Genomic DNA, 17900 nt, shown 5'->3' on the forward strand with positions numbered 1-17900 from the left:
AAGTATTCCTTTGTTGCTATGTAGGTCATAACTTTTATTTTGGAATTTTTGAATTTTATTTTATTTATTTTTTTATACAGCAGGTTCTTATTAGTTATCCATTTTATACATATTAGTGTATATACATCAATCCCAATCTCCCAATTCATCACACCACTTTTTTACAATTATTTCCTAATTATTTGTTGCTCTTATAGAAAAATGAAGTTTATTTTGCACTTTGATCTTAAATCTAGCCACCTTGTTAGACTATCACATTAATTATAATAATTCGTCTAGCCATTCTTCTTGGTTATCTTTGTAAACCATCATGTGTCTGTGAATGACAATTTTGTTTTGTTCTTTTTAGTCCATAATTATAACTTTTATTTTTTTCAATGTCATGTTATGCTGCCTGGGGCCTCCAGCGTAAGGTTGAATAAAAGCAGTAATAGTGGACATCTTGTCATGATTGATCTAAAGGAAATGCTTTTAATATTTGACTATTAAGTCTGATGTTTTTGATAAGGCTTTGGTGGATACCTGCTACCTGGTTAAAGAAGATCTCTAAGGGTCATTTTGTTTTATCAGTCATTCATCACTTACTGGTGTATAGTGTCAGGGAAAGAGACTTGTTTTCCAGCTAAATAAACATTATTTAAATATTAGAACTCTGAAGTCTAAGTTTTTATGTGATATTTTTCTCTATATATACAAAGAATTGATTTTTGTGTATCAATTGGCTCTGAAATCAAATAAATTAAAAACTTTGTTATCCTGTATTGAATGCTGGAGAGATGAAGTATTCAAGGAACATGTACGTGATCATGTGGTTCTAAACACCAGCAGTTTCTGTGTAGTTCAGTGTAAAAGGAAAATGTCATTCCTTTTGAAAATAATGGGAAGTACCAGATTTGCTTATTCATTTTTCGCTAACTTATATGCAATTTAAATCCAAAAGAGAGTAACATTTTAATTTGTGTAAGTACCATACACATACTTATTTTACTTATCAAACTCTTCCAATAAGTTTCACATTTGACTTTTACGTTAAGCCTAAGGCAAACTTACTTTCATTTCCTTTTATCCATTTCCTTTAATTCATTTTTTCTGTTTCAATTAGAGTGTGTTGTGACTTTTTCTTCTTGTGGCTTAGTTTTAAGAAACATGATTTGCAAAAATTGTTACAGCATTTATAATTTTGAAGGAATTTCATATTTCGTTTTCTTATTTACTTTAAATTTCACAAAATTCATGTAAGGCCAAGATTTCTGTTACTCATTCTTACAGATGAGGAAATGAGATGTACCTACCTAGTTAATGGCAAAGCCAGAAACTTGATATCATCTTCTAACTACACATACTATTATATTTTGCTTTATCATTATAGATCTTATTTACTAAAATGTTTAGTTATTAAATTAAGATTTTTTTAAGATACCCTGTCAAATTTATTGATTTTCACTGGTTGAAAAAATGGAATCGAACAATAAGTATAATTACTTTTATTTTTCAAGGCATTGGGAGGAGTAAGGTTGTCTACAAGATAAAAGGTGTATGTTTTTCTTATAGCTTTCCTTAATTACTGATTAAAAAAAAATTTCTGCTCCTGCATTCCCATTGGCCACCCTCACGTGCTCATTGAATTTGGTAGTTCCGCTTCAGGCAGCTCCATAAACAATGCCTTCTCAGTTCAGGGGGCCTTAGCATGGCACGTGTAACCCTTCTGTATGTTATCTCCTTTGTGTTATATTCTTTCACTTTCCATTATGTGCTTTTCTATAGTACTTTGTTTTTGTATAATATGCTGGAAATCCAAATAACAAAATGTCGTTTGGAACTTATGTGAATTTTTCTGAAATTATACGTGTTTTTGCAAAGAGTTACTTGATTGTTCATGATTATCCATGAAATAATTAAATCTTAAAGTAATTCACTTAAATAACTTTCAACTACCTGATATTTCAAACAAGTGGAAAGGTATAGATAACAGTATAACATTCATTTACCCCTCACTCAGATATCATAGAGATTGACATTTTGTAATAATTTAGGGTTTTTTTAAAGTGAATAAAATAGTATACGTAGAGCTAAGGTCATATGTAATTAACTGCCATCTCTTTTCCTCCCTCTTTACCTCCTACCATCATTGGCAACCATTACCCTGATGTTATTTATTATCCTTATGCATGGCTTTTATTCTTTGATATAGATGTATCTTAATACTATATAAATATTTTTGTATATACTTAAAATTTACATAAATATGTGCCACTGAACCTATCTTATTGTATTCTACCTTGTAAATAATTGTTTTAATAATTGTACAAAGTAGATCTTTTCATTTTCCTAGTGATAGACAATTTCTATTTTTTGTCTATTACGAATACAAGCAGTATTAGAGTGAACGGCTTTATAAATGTCTTTTTGAGCGCTTGTGCATTTTCCTAGATTTCTAAAAGAGGAGTTGCTGTGTCATATGTACCAGTATATGGACTCTTTAACGTCAGTAAACATTTCCAAATTGCTGTCCACATTCTTGCCAACATGCTATGTAAACAGACTTTTAAACTTTTTGATGGTATGATGAATGTAAAAAGTTATTTCTTAAAATTATTCCTTCAAAAATTTTCACTGTGGATATTTCTTTATTTTCTCATATGAATGTAAGGAATAGGTCCCTTGAAAAATACTGCTGATTTCATTTTCCTTTCCCTGATTAACATGTTTTTTTGGTCTTTCATGTTTCTTTTTTCTATAAATATCATATTCGTGTCCTTTGCCCATTTTTCCATTGTTTTGGTATTATTAATAAGTAGGAATACTACTTCTTTGTTATATGCCTTTTCATTTTGTGTTTGATGACTGCTTTTAACAGCGGTTTTAAAAATTTAATCAAATGTATTAGTCTTTTCCTGTATGATTTATATTTTTGTGTTGCTTTTCCTATCTTGTTCAGTAAATCATTCTCTACCTTCATGTCATTAAGTCATTCTCCCATGTTTTCTTCTAAAAGTTTAAGATTTGTTTTTCACATTTCTTTCTTTCATCCATCTAGATTCGATTTAGGGACTCTGTGAGATTCAAGCCTAACTCTATTATCATATGGATACCCAGTTGTCCCACCATTGTTTATTGAACCATGGTATCTTTTTTGCTTATTTATAAAATAAGCAAAATACCAAGTGCCATGTATAGCTTTGTGTCCGGGCTTTCTGTTACTGCTATGTTTACCTGTGCCTAAAACAATATTGCACTTTTAATTACTATAGCTTTATTACAAAGTTTCCTCTCACAATTGTGGTTCTTCAAAATTGTATTGACTTTTCTTTGTTTTTTTTTTGTTTGTTTTTTTTAATCTATCAAAGAAATTTCAAAATTAACTTCTGGAATTGTATTGCTTGGTAGATTAATTTGTGAGAATATATTCATTTCCTTTTTAAAATAACCTTTATTGAAATATACAGAATTATGCACAAATCATAAGTGTACAGCTTAGTGAATTTTCACAAAGTATACCCATTTAAGTATCCCAAAACCAGGTCGAGAAGTAGAACAATAGAATGGAAATGAACACATTCTAAAAGCTCCACTTGCAGAGTATGAGAGGGCCTCCCAGTAGCTACTTCCCCCCTGAAAGGTAATCACTGTCCTAATTTCTTTACCAAAGTATAATAATTTTGGTTATTTTTGCTTGTTTTTGAGCCTTATATTAATAGAGACATTCAATATATACTCCTTGTGTCTGGCTTCTTTGATTCAACATTGGTTTTTTGCAGTTCATCTATATTTTTTGCATATTGTTTATTTCCATTGTCATAGAGAATTTCATTGTATAAATACATGATAACTTTTCTGTTCTATTGATAAACATTTGAGTTACTTCCAATTTAGTACTATTATGAAAAGTATTACTGTGAACATTCTTTTACATTTTTTTTTTAATATACATCATATACATTTCTGTTAGACATGTACCTAAGAGCAGAATTGTTCAGATATGTTTACTTTCAGCTTTAATAGATTCTGCCAAACAGTTTTCCAAAATAGTGTACAATTTACTTCCCCAGTAGCAGTATATAAAAATTCTAGTTGTTTTGCATCTTTGCCAAAGCTTAATACTGGCAGTTTTTGGTTTTAACTTTAGCCATTTAGTGAAGTGATGTGGTCTCTCTGATTTGGTTTACATTTTCTTAATGATTTGAAGTAGAATGTCATCTTACTGGGCCATTTGTGTTTTTTCTCTTGTCATTAATTAATTAATTTATTTATTTATTTATTTATTCATTTATTCATTCATTTAGGCTGCATCGGGTCTTTAGTTGTGGCACTGCGAGGTCTTTGTTGTGGCCTGCGGGATCTTGCACTGCAGCACATGGGCTTCTGTCTAGTTGTGGCTTGCAGGTTTTCTCTCTGTAGTTGTGGCACACGGGCTCCAGAGCACATGGGCTCTGTAGTTTGCAGCATGCAGGGCTCTCTAGTTGAGGCGCTCAACAAGCTCAGCAGTTGTGGCACATGAGCTTAGTTGCCCCATGGCACATGGGATCTTAGTTCCCCAACCAGGGATCGAACCCGCATCCCCTGCATTGCAGGACGGATTCTTTACCACTGGACCACCAGGGCAGTCCCTCTCTTGTCATTTACAAATTTTTTTTTCCAGCCGTATTTCTTGAGGTTGTCTTTCTTTTGATTTGTGGGAGTTCATTATGTATACTGTATTCAAGTCTTTGGGAAATACTTAGTGCGTATATCTTCTATTCCATAATTTTTCATTCTCTTAATGACATCTTTTAATGAATAAAAGTTCTTAATATTAATGTACTCTAATTTTCAACGTTTTTCTTTACAGTTAATTGTGATTCATGATCAGCTTACGAAATCTTCATCTACCCCAAGGTCATATGTTATTGTCTAATAACCTTATAGTTTTTCCCTGTCTTAGAAATCTATAATCCACCTGGAATTGATTTTTATGATGTAACTTAAGAAATCAAGATTTAAAATTTTTCTATATGGATATCTTTTTGACTCAGCACCAGTCATTAAAAGGAACATCCTTTGTCCACTGTGCTACAGTGTCACTTTTGTCATAAGTCAGGAAACTGTATACATGTCAGTCTGTTCTGGACTGTATTGTGTTCCACTGGTCTATTTGTGTCTGTGCCGGAATCACACTAGTTTAATTATTGTAGCATTACAATATTGAGCCTTCTATTCTATGAACATGGTGCTTTCTTTAATTTAACTTAGGCCTTCTTTAATTTCTTTCAATAATGTTTTGTAGTTTTCTCTTTAGAAGTCTTGGTCATTTTGTTAGGTTTATTCCTAGGTATTTGATTTCTTTTGATACTATGGTAAATTATATCATTAAATTTTTAAAATTTGCAATTACTTGTTGCTAAAATGTAGAAATAAAGTTGGCATTTGAATACTGAACTTATGCCCCGAGCCCTTCCTTGCTCAATTCATTTGTCAATTCTAATTATTTTCATAGATTACTTTAGATTTTTCTGGAAACACAGTTTTTCCTGTATGTCATTATTCCTTTATGTAGGAATAATGACAGTTTCATCATTTTCTTTCCAATTCTTATACCTTTTATTTCCTTTTCCTGCAATTTTTTAAATGAATGGATATTGAATTTTATCAAATGCTTTCTGTGTGTCACTGGAGAGCATCATATGATTTCTTTATTCTGTTAATGTGGTGAATTACGTTGATTGGCTTTTGAATATTAAACCAACCTTGTATTCCTCAAAAATTCTAAATGGTTTGTATATCCTTGGATTGTCTTATTAATATTTTATTAAGGAGTCTTGCATATATTATATATTTATGGATGAAACTGACCTGTAATTTTTTTTTTCTTGTAATGCTCTTGTCAGGTTTTGATGTCAAGATTATGTTGGCTTTCTGAAATGATTTGGGAAGAGTTCCCTCTTGTTCTCTTCTCTAGAAGACTTTTTGTAAGATTGGTGCTATTTCTTTCTTATATGTTTGCAAGAATTCAGTGGGGAAGTTATCTGGGTTTGGGGTTTTTCTTTTGGAAGGGCTTTTAATTACAGATTTAATTCTTTAATAGGTATAGGATTATTCAGATTTTCTATTTCTTGTGGAATTTCAGTCAATTTTAAAAAAGAAATCTGTTCATTTAATTTGAATTTTCAAAACATTTCATATGCCAAATGTTCATTTGTTTATAATAGGCTTATTATTTTTTAACATCTGTAGGAGAATTTTTAAAATTTTAATCATAAGTTTTATCATTCTACTTGTACCAAGTTTGTTTCCTTTGCTCTTACTGTGCTAGGCTCTTTCTGTTCCAAGAAACACAGATTCACTCAAGTTCCTTCAAGTAATGGAGATTCATGAGGCTCATTATAAAGCCATATGTAATCCTAAGAGAAAGGAATCACACAGGAAGAGCAAGATCTCTAGTATACCTTGGCTTTAGGGAGACTGGAAATGTATGGTTAATAAGGATATGGGACATCTTTAGAGACGGAACAGGTTTACTTTTTAATACCTTTAATAGTAAGACTTTCTAATGCTTTACGCTAGTGCCCCCATTATTTGCATGAAGTTTCTTAATTCCTCTTGGCTCTTCTCTATTTTTTCTTTCCCTGCCCTACCTTTTGGTTACTCATAACTTCTTACTCATGGTCCCCAGTGCCTTGCAGCCTCATTTTGTGTTTCTTTTCAACCTCTCCTCCAGTTTGACTGAACCTCTCCCTGGTTCTCGATTTCAGCTCCCAAGAGATTAGTTCATTAGTTTCAGAAGACCCATATGTGAAGCCACCTCTTAGGCTGTTGTTCAGTTACCAATTGGTTACTCTTGACCAGGCAGGTATTGCCAAGAGTGGTGGGCTCACATAGCATAGCACATGGATGCCTTAGGCTAACTCCTCTGCAGAGGGCTGCAGCTGGACAGTTTCTCTTAGGATGTAGTCTATACATGGCAAGTACTAGAATTAGTTAATACAGGTAAGTTCTAGAAATTAAATCATTGCAAGTGTTGCAGCTTTTCTCCCATTTTGACTTATTCTGGTGAAATACCAGTGAGTAATTAAATCCTGATAAAACCAATATCTAGAATTTGGTATTATCCATCCCTTCAGCAGTTATCCCTCTTTAACTGAAAATATTCATGTGCTACCAACCCAGATTAGGGCTTTCTGCAATTAAATGTGTAATACCTATAATTTTAGTATGGACAAATGGAAATTGATAGATTTTAAATGTAAGTAATATAAAAAACAGACATAGGCAGATTAATGATTATTTAAAGAGAAAGCCATAGTATTTATCTCGTTTAGGTTGCTTCTTGTTATTTCCTTTTTTAAGTCCAGAAACAACCATATGTGCTGCTAAGACTTCACTGTTCTGTAATAGCACAGTTGAAGTGAAGACAAAGAGGTCCTCTTTCCCTTTGTGATACTTAATGGGTGACATATTTAAACACCACACCTTAATCTGTTGCCTAATGCATTCTCATTTATGGAATAAATTGTAGCTATTACATAGAAGCCCCTCTAGTACAATAAGTGAAATTACTTTTTAATTTTCTAGGGGGACTCAGAGAGAGTAATGATAATTACTGGACCAAACATGGGTGGAAAGAGCTCCTACATAAAGCAAGTTGCATTGATTACTATCATGGCTCAGATTGGCTCCTATGTTCCGGCAGAGGAAGCAACAATTGGAATTGTGGATGGCATTTTCACAAGGTAAAAACATTAGTTCTATTTGAATATATTTCTGACAATAAATCAAGCCCACATCGTCACATGAATTTTCTTCTTACGTACATAGTTAGGTGAACAGATTTGTTATATAGGATTTTGCTATTTACAATTTAGGAACTTAAAGAAATCATTTCATCATGAAATTAATATCAGAAGAGACCTAGGAGATCATTTTGTCTGGTCATTTTCAACTTGTTTTTAGTTACCGAGTTCTTTCTTAAAGGAAATTATTTGTAGAAGTTGAAAATTAAACAGATAAAAGCAGATCTGCTCTGCCTTAATCAGAGGTAGAAGGCTTGAACCTAAATGTCCATCGACAGATGAATGGATAAAGAAGATGTGGTACATATATACAATGGAATATTACTCAGCCATAAAAAAGAATGAAATAATGCCATTTGCAGCAACATGGATGGACCTAGAAATTATCATATTAAGTGAAGTAAGTCAGACAAAGATAAATATTATATATCACTTATATGTGGAATCTAAAAAATGATACAAATGAACTTATTTACAGAACAGAAACAGACTCACAGACTTAGAAAACAAACTTATGGTTACCAAAGGGGAAAGGTGGAGGGAGGGATAAATTAGGAGGTTGGGATTAACATATACACATTACTATATATAAAATAGATAAACAACAAGGACCTACTGTACAGCACAGGGAACTCTACTCAATACTCTGTAATAACCTATATGGGAAAAGAATCTGAAGAAGCATAGATATATGTATAACTAAATCACTTTGCTGTACACCTAAAACTAACACAACATTGTAAATCAACTATACTGCAATATAAAATAAAATTTTTCTTAATTTCAAAAAAAAAAAGAGGTAGAAGGCTTGGAAACTTGGCTCCTAGGCTCTATAGAGCAGTCTGCAACCTAGTCTACCCTCCTTATTTTATAGGTCGGGAACTGACAACAGACTGGAAAAGGCACTGGCCCAAGATAATTTAATTCATATTCTTTTTTGCTCTAAGGACATAACATGCAACTGGCTAAGACTTACCCTCAACCTATAAACCTAAATTGCATGCCATATTAGGAATATAGGTGAAATATCGTGGTCTCACCAATTAGGATTTATAGTTTAATCTATTTACTCAGATTTATCAGTTCTTAAAATATTATTTATACTTCTTACACTTACATTTTTAGAAAAAAGTAAATATAGTCTATAGTGTATAGTCAAAGTATATGTGTAGAGTGTCTGATTTATTTTCCTACTTATTTAATATTTGACCCTTGAACACATCAGAATATATCACATGCTAAGGTTCATGTAGTTGAGTAGACATTAAAACACTTTAAGGCTTGGTTTTTAATCAGAGAATGAACAAAAGCAAAGCAACCTAAATTCTGTTGGGTTGGCTAAAAGGTTTGTTACTTTTTTACCGTAAGATGGCTGTAGTAGTTCTTAGCTGTCTTTAACTTCATTTGAGACAATTTTGTTAGGTTGTATTGTGACAGCTGTCATATCAGCATGCATTTTTTTTTTTTTTATAAATTTATTTATTTTTATTTATTTATTTTTGGCTGTGTTGGGTCTTCGTTTCTGTGCGAGGGCTCTCTCTAGTTGCGGCAAGCGGGGGCCACTCTTCATCGCGGTGCGCGGGCCTCCCACCATCGCGGCCTCTCTTGTTGCGGAGCACAGGCTCCAGACGCGCAGGCTCAGCAGTTGTGGCTCACGGGCCTAGTCGCTCCGCGGCACCTGAGATCCTCCCAGACCAGGGCTCGAACCCGTGTCCCCTGCACTGGCAGGCAGATTCTCAACCACTGCACCACCAGGGAAGCCCCTCAGCATGCATTTTTAAAAAAACATCAAAATTGGTGAATTTTTGTGTAGCCATTTTAATATTGAAGATGGAAGAAGAAAGCAACATTTTCAGCGTATTATGCTTTATTATTTCAAGAAAGGTAAAAAGGCAACTGAAACGCAAAAAAAGATTTTTGCATGTATGGAGAAGATGCTGTGACTGATCAAATGTGTCAAAAGTGGTTTGTGAAGTTTTGTGCTGGAGATTTCTTGCTGGACAATGCTCCACGGTCAGGTAGACCAGTAGAAGTTGATAGCGATCAAATCGAGACATTCAATGAGAACAATCAACGTTATACCACGTGGGAGATGCCCGACATACTCAAAATATCCAAATCAAGCATTGAAAATCATTTGCACCAGCTTGGTTATGTTAATCGCTTTGATGTTTGGGATCCACGTAAGTTAAGTGAAAAAAAACCTTCTTGACTGTATTTCCGCATCCGATTCTCTACTGAAACGTAATGAAAATGTTCTGTTTTTAAAACAAGTTGTGACGGGCGATGAAAAGTGGATATTGTACAATCATGTGGAATGCAAGAGATCGTGGGACAAGCGAAATGAACCACCACCAACCACAGCAAAGGATGGTCTACATCCAAAGAAGGTGATGTACTGTGTGCATCGTGCAATTGGAAGGGAGTCCTCTATTATGAGCTCCTTCTGGAAAACCAAACAATTAATTCCAACAAGTACTGCTCCCAGTTAGACCAACTGAAAGCAGCACTCTATGAAAAGTGTCCATAATTAGTCAACAGAAAATGCATTGTCTGCCATCAGGATAACGCAAGACCACATGTTTCTTTGATGACCAGGCAAAAACTGTTACAGCTTGGCCGGGAAGTTCTAATTCATCCACCGTATTCATGAGACATTGCACCTTCAGATTTCCATTTATTTCAGTCTTTACAAAATTTTCTTAAAGGAAAAAATGTCAATTCCCTGGAAGACTGTAAACAGTTCTTTGCTCGAAAAGATAAAAAGTTTTGGGAAGATGGAATTATGAAGTTGCCTGAAAAATGGCAGAAGGTAGAGGAACAAAACAGTAAATATGTTGTTCAATAAAGTTCTTGGTGAAAATGAAAAATGTGTCTTTTATTTTTACTTAAAAACCGAAGACACTTTTTGGCCAACCCAATATTTGATGCCATATCACCAAACATGTTATTTTGATCTCCATATATTTGTAAATGAACTCAATATAATAAATTTTAAAAATATTTCTTTAGTTTTTAACATTATAATTAATTTTCTATTTCCTAAGAAAAAATACTAGGTATTTTATTTTGGTTACATTATTAGGAGGAGTGACAGAGAAATTTCATCAATAGAAAAAAGATAAAAAAGAGAAAAATAGAAAGAGAAAAAATATCTTGGGCAATGTAAGGTAATTTGTCTGGAAGAGAATCTTGTTAGCAGAATATCAGGAATGTTTTTAGATACAAGTAATAGAAAAGAAAATAAAGGTTTACTTTTCTCATTTAACAAGGAAGCTTGAAATAGATGACCACTTCTGATGTTTCAGTGGCTCTGCAGTTTTGTTGTCTTCTCCTCATAGTTGCAAGATGGTTGCTGTGACTCCAGACATCACATTGATATTCATATGAGGAAAAAGGGAAAAGGAATGCAAAAACTTCTCCTTTTTTTCAGGAAATCAGTACCTTTTCAGAAGCCTCCCAGAAAACTTTCACTTACATTTCACTAACCAGCGCTGTGTCTCATGGCCATAATTACAAGCAAAACAAAGTATGAATTTGATTTTATCCAGCTTTTATAACGGAGTTAGGCAAGGGACAGGTGTTCAGGAATGGATTATTATTATTATAATATAATTATAATAACATTCTTACCAATGTATAGAACCTGTTCTATGTATATAAAATAGTTATATAAAGTATATTCGGTGAGAGCAAATATAAGCCTTCTGGAAAAGGACAAAGTGCATTAATTCAACAAATTTGGATCTTTATCCATTCATTTTCATTTGTTCATTCATCCAACACATACTAACTTGGCATCTAACATATGACAAGCACTCAGAATACAAAGCAATCATAGTTTCTGTTCCCATGAAGTTTACCTGATGGAGAAGATCAGCATAAACAAAAAAATTGTATAAAGAAATGAAAAATTGCAGCTGTGACAAGTCTACAAAGGTTAGGTATATGAGGCTGTGGCAGCCTGTGGTGCTGGGACCTGATCTGGTCAGGAACATCAGGAGAAGGCTTCCTTTAGCAAGTGATGTGTAATCTGAAGGAGGTGTTAACTAATCAAAGGAAAGAAGAGCATTTCAGACCAAGAAAGCAGCATGCGCAAATGTTGTTTCACATTAAAAAAAACCATAGTGAGACAATAGCTGAAGGGTGGCCCTCTAGGGGAGTAAGATTCTCCATGAAGCTGAAGACAATAGGTAAGGGCAAGTTACACAAAGTGTAGGCCGTGTTAGGAGTTTGTGTAAGAGCCATGGGAAACCATTGAAGGGTTTTAAGCAGGGCTTGGTATGATCACATCTACATTGGCTGAAATGCAGAGAATGTTTGGAGGAAGGACACAGTTGATCAGCGCAGTCTTATCAGTAGGCCCTTGCGGTAGCCTTGGTGAGAGGTATCAGTAGTTTGGACTGGGTTGTAGTGTTTAAATGGAAAGGAGTCATATTTGAAAGGTAATAAATAACAGGAAATAAATCAACAGGATTTGGTGATACATGGGATATGAGGCTGAGATAAATGGAGTTTTCAGCGATGACAGTGGTTTGTGCATCTGGGTGGAGAATGCCGGCATTTACTGGAAGAGAGTGATTTTTTCCCCATGGATCCTGACTTTATTTTTGGTTTTTTGATTTACAGTGTTGTGTTAGTTTCAGGTGTACAGCAAAGTGATTCAATTATACATGTATTCATTCCTTTTCAGATTCTTTACCCATGTAGGTTATTACAGAATATTCAATAGGACCTATACAGTAGGTCCTTGTTGATTATCTATTTTATATATAGTAGTGTGTATATGTTAATCACAAGCTCCTAATTTATCCCTCCCCCACTCATTTCCCCTTTGGTAACCATAAATTTGTTTTTGAAATCTGTGAGTCTGTTTCTGTTTTGTAAGTAAGTTATTTGTATCATTTTTTAAAATTAGATTCCACATATGAGTGATATCATATACTTGTCTTTGTCTGACTTATTTCACTTAGTATGCTAATCTCTAGGTCCATCTACGTTGCTGCAAATGGCATTATTTTTTTCTTTTTTATGGCTGAGTATTGACTTGGTTTTTGTATGTAGTAGGTAGCAATACTCTGAGACCATAGGGAAGCTGTCATGTAGTCAGTTGGATATAAAGTTTGAGTTCAGAGGGAGAGATGAAAGGTAACAATGTAGATTTGTTGTGAGACATCTTTGTATAAGTGGGAAGTGAGATCCTGGGTGTGGATGAGATCATGTTGGCAGAGAGTAAGTATAGTGAAGAAGATAATGTTCCAAGCCTGAGCCTTAGAACTGCCAACATGTCATGGCTGAGTAAGAAGATAAGCTTGAGAAACCAACAGAGAAGGAGTACCCAGAGAGGTAGGGGAAAACCAGGACATCCCAGTGTCATGGGAGCATGGGGAAAAGTGCTTCAAGGAGGAAGGAAGTGGTCCACAGCGCTGAAAGGCTGAATGAGATGAAGCCTGAAAAGTCCACCTTGATTTTAGCAAAATGGATATGACTAGTGACCTTTGCAAGAGCTGTTATGGTGGAGTGGTGGGGCCTCACTCCAGTTAAAGAGGGTTAGAGAGTAAGTGAGAGGTTAGGAAATAGAGTTAGTAGGTGACCCTGGAGCAGATTGGCTGGGAAGAGGGGGTGAGAGATCCAATAAGGGACTTGTTTTATTTTTGAGTGGTAGACTTGAACATGTTTAAGAGGGATATCCAGTGGAATATGTTATGTCCATGAATTTATGATTCTAAAAAAATGCATCAGTCACCTTAGAGGATATTAGAATGAATTCATGATACTTAAAACAAAAAATCATAGTCACTTTGGAGAATGAAAATTGAAAAGTAAAGGGGAAGAATCATGCAGCTACCATGCCTTTCCAAAAATATGATGAGAAGAATTTTCTCTTTATGGAAGTGTTCCAGCTAACAGAGAAGGTATTAGAATATCACCCCCTCTCTTTTTTTGCAATCTCTAATGTAGTTATAGATCTAGGCGATAATTAGAAATGGCTGCTAATGTCATGAAAAGAGAGACAACCAGACATTTGGCCAAAGTTTGTAACACAAGCTATGAAGTCTGGGCAAACAAATCAAACCTTAATATATTTGTATATCTAGATCTATCTGAAACACAGAGAGATATTGATCTTTTATACTTCAGGATTTTTTGGGGGTGGAGGGCTGCACTGGGTCTTTGTTGCGGCACACGGGATCTTTGTTGCAGCATGCAGGATCTTTTTAGTTGAGGCATGTGGACTTCTTAGTTGCGGCATGTGGACTTCTTAGTTGTGGCATGCATGTGGGATCTAGTTCCCCGACCAGGGATCGAACCCGGGCCCCCTGCATTGGGAGCGCAGTCTTACCCACTGGACCACCAGGGAAGTCCCTATACTGCAAGATTGATCACAACTTTAAAATATTAATTAGCAAAGAATCATTTCAGTCAGTTAAAGGAATATATAGATTATAAAGATATAAACACTGAAATATGGGACATTCTCTTACGCTTTACCATTTAAGTAGCTGTTGTTTCATGGACCTTAAGGTCATGTTTATAAAAGCAGTCGGCCATGGGCCCTGAGTTTCCCTGCATGTCCCTACTGGGTACACCAAGAAAGCCCCTGATTGCTCCCTACCTGGGCATTTGTCAGGGTTGGGCTTGCAGCAGGCAATCTTGAGGGAAGAGGTAATAACATTTCCCCACAAAGAGGAAGCTTGCTTCTTTTTGTTGTACAAGTAGTGAATCCTCAAGTTCAGTTTTCTGCCTTGTAATACAACCCACTGCATGCACAGCATCCATGGTGGGCCCTTTGCCTTGCCCTTAGGGGACTTGACAGCTGATGCAAACCAATGTGGGTAAAAGTCCTTTGTTTCTGATTTAGGGTTTTCATATCTTTTGCTAGCATCTGTGAAACCATATTGGCTTAACTTGATATAAATAGGGTAAAATCCCAGACTTTGCCCAGTTCTGGATGGGTCAGTAGGATTCTCTTATCTCTTGCTAATAATAAGTGCCCCTAAAATGCGAGTAGATAGGTTATGTGTGGGAAAGGATGGAAGTTTTAGAGCCAGAAAGCTCAGGTCTCAATACAAGTTCACCAATTTCCTGACTGTGTGCTAGTTACTTCATTCACCTAGAGCCTTGAAAGAAGTATGGTGTCATGGAATTAAAAAAAAAAGAAAAAATGTTATAGTTGGGTACAAATCCCACTTTTGCCACTTAACAACTATCTGACCTTTGGCAAATTACTTGACTTCTCAGTGTCTCAGTTTTTTCACCTATAAAATAGAGATAATACTGCTTAATCACAGATTATTGTGGGAATTAAGTACATGAAGTGCCTGGTATGTAATAGGTACTCACTAAATTTGAGTTTTGTTCCTTCTTCTAGAGTCTGTGTCATTTGTATTTTGGATTTAAAAGTCTGTCTTCATATATATGTTAGTATAGTACTCCTTTTCTAAGATTAGCCTCAGGTCTCACATCTATGAAACAAAAAGTTTGATAATACCAGGTTTTGAGAATAATTTTTAAAGAGTGTGAAATCACTACGAATTGCTGGTCTTAGCTGTCATCCTTGAAAGAAGTTAACCAAATATTCCGCACTCTAAACCTTGCCAACACCAAATTCATTGTTTCAGTATAGTAGTATTCATTCTGAGTTAACTCCTGTAAACACATTAGTTTATTCATCTACTTGGGGATACATTTTATAGTTACCTGGTCCTGATGGGCCAATCCAGAAGTAGTATTACATGAAAGAATATTCTTATTACAATACATGAAAAAGAGCTGGTTATGAAGCTTGGCATTCAGTGTGATTCCACTTTTGTATGACCAATTATATATGTAAATATATGCAGAGAAAACCATCTAGAAAGAAGGCTGCATTCCAAAATATCGTGAAAGATATAGGATTATGGTGACTTTTCTTTAGTTTGGCTTATGAATATTTTCAAAATTCTGAAATAAACAGGTAACAAAAGTACTCCCCTGCCCAAAAAATGTTAAGGGTTATATCAGTCAAAATGAGATGTTTCATAGGTGTCTAATGAAATGCATATATGGTCATTGTCTGGGAATACTTTTTTCCAGGACAGACTTCTCTTCCCAACTCAGTAGCATGGAATTTGGGGTTCTAAGCTTTAAACCTTCCCAACAGCATATCAGACCTTATTTTTCTGAAGTTTTAACCCAGCCTCTTAAGTAGCCCTAGTTCTTCCTCCTTTAGGAATTGACGGCTTTCTGTCAGATCAGTATGCAAGACTGGTGTCTTTAATTTTCATAACAGAAACATTGCCCTTTGCACATTTAACATCTTTGATTCTTTTAACCCTTAATGTACATTAGATTTTTTTTAATGGAGCTTTTAAAGTATGTTGAAACCTGGACCCTGCCCTTAGGGGTTCTAAGTTGGCCTGGGGCAGGGTCTGGGAATTTGAATTTTACATATGTCCAGGTGGTTTTGAAATGTGGGCAAGGCTAAGAAGCATTTCCCCAAGCCCTTGCTGGAGAGCTCAGTTATTTAATTCTAAAAGTAAGAGAAGCTTATTATGAAAACTTATTTACAGTGTAGTAGGGTATTAAGTGAAATGTTTACTTCTCTACAGGTCAGCATCTATTTATGGTTTTTCATGTAACTTTCCACAAGTTTAGAGGTATACATAAGTCTTCTCTCTTAAATGGTCTTATACTAAGCATTATTATTATGTAGCTTGCTTTTATTTCCTAACCTGGGGGAAACTGAATTTCCCTGTCAGTTCTTACAGATTAGTCTCACACTTTTATTGGCTGTGGTGTGTCTGCTATGCAGAGGTTCCCTGAACTCTTAAACCTCTGAGACCTCCATCTGGGATGCACTGCTCTAGTAGAAGGACCCTGTTCCCTGTCCATTCCCCCTGTCCTCGCCTTCTCTTCCTGTTACCATTGGAAAGGAGTCTATGTGGACCACATTCAGTTATATCCCTAGGATTTTAAATTTTTACTAGGATATGGTTTAATATTATAACCTCATGTTTTTCATTTGTTTATCATGAAATTATTCAGACATATTACAGTCCCCCATGTAGCTTCCAACCTACTAAAGAAATAAAGCATTGCCAATCCAACTGAACCCATAACCCTCCCTGGTCCTGTTCCCCTCCACCCCATCCAGAGTAACCCTTTTTGACTCTGGTTTTTATCTCATGAGTTTCTCTATTTTTACTACATAGGTATGTTTTGAAATAATGTATGGAATTATTTGGTATGCTTTTAAACTTTATGTTTGGTATGCTTTTAAACGTCATTCTTCTGCAAGTGGCTTTTTCCACCTCAATGTTATATTTATGAACTTCATCCATATGGATGCATATAATTCTAGTTCACTCATTTTTCTCTAATTATGATAGTCCATTGTATGCATGTACCATAGTTTATCCATTTTTCTTGATTAATATCTAATATGATTCAAATTTGTTGCAATATCAACAGTGCTGATACCTGTCTTACACACATCTAGTACACGTGTGAGTTTTCTGATTCTGGGCTTTATCTAGGAGTGGGATCGTAGAGTGTAAGGAATGTGCATCTTTCTTGTTCTTCAAGGAACATGGACTAGTTTAGAATCCCACCAGCAGTGTGTAAAAGTTTGTCCCTACGATTTAAATTAATTAGAACAAGAAATACCCATTTGATGATGTTTCTATATAGTCTCAAAAATTGGTCATAAGGGCATTTTCATTTCTATTAATATCTTTTACATGAAGTACCATCTGATAAATCACATTTTATTAATGCTAAGGAATTTTTTTCTCTCCATGTGCGTGCTGTGCCTGTTTATAAAGAGATTTGAAGCAATTTACTGGCCTTCCCTGACAAACTGCCAGGCCTCATGTTTTCAGCCAATGGCTGCTTCCCCTTTAATTCCTTTTTGTCTTGACTGCCAAGAGGTTAAGAGCTAAATTTAAGGCGCAAGTGTAGAAACAAATTTGGTTTAGTTTTCCCCATCTCTTATATGGGAGTATTTCTCTATGAGTATTTCTCTATCATGATTCTTAGAACAGCTGCATCAGAATCAGAGATGCTTGTTCAAAATGCTGCTTTCTAAGGCCTGTCACAGACCTATTATATTGGAATCTTCAGCGTGAGACCCTAAAATTAGCATTTTAAAAG

At 34.9% G+C, this 17900-nt stretch overlaps 1 protein-coding gene across 2 annotated transcripts in view; it reads left to right on the top strand.

Moving 5' to 3' along the window:
* MSH3 (mutS homolog 3) overlaps positions 1 to 17900 on the top strand; it is a 183549-nt gene that overhangs the window by 142351 nt on the left and 23298 nt on the right. For both annotated transcript variants that reach the window (XM_036847244.1, XM_036847245.1), the window contains exon 20: positions 7549 to 7706. In XM_036847244.1, coding sequence (XP_036703139.1) covers positions 7549 to 7706 — 158 coding nt within the window. The remainder of the gene's footprint in view (positions 1 to 7548; positions 7707 to 17900) is intronic.

Source organism: Balaenoptera musculus, chromosome 3, assembly GCF_009873245.2.
Source record: "Balaenoptera musculus isolate JJ_BM4_2016_0621 chromosome 3, mBalMus1.pri.v3, whole genome shotgun sequence".
NCBI classification, from domain to species: domain Eukaryota; kingdom Metazoa; phylum Chordata; class Mammalia; order Artiodactyla; family Balaenopteridae; genus Balaenoptera; species Balaenoptera musculus.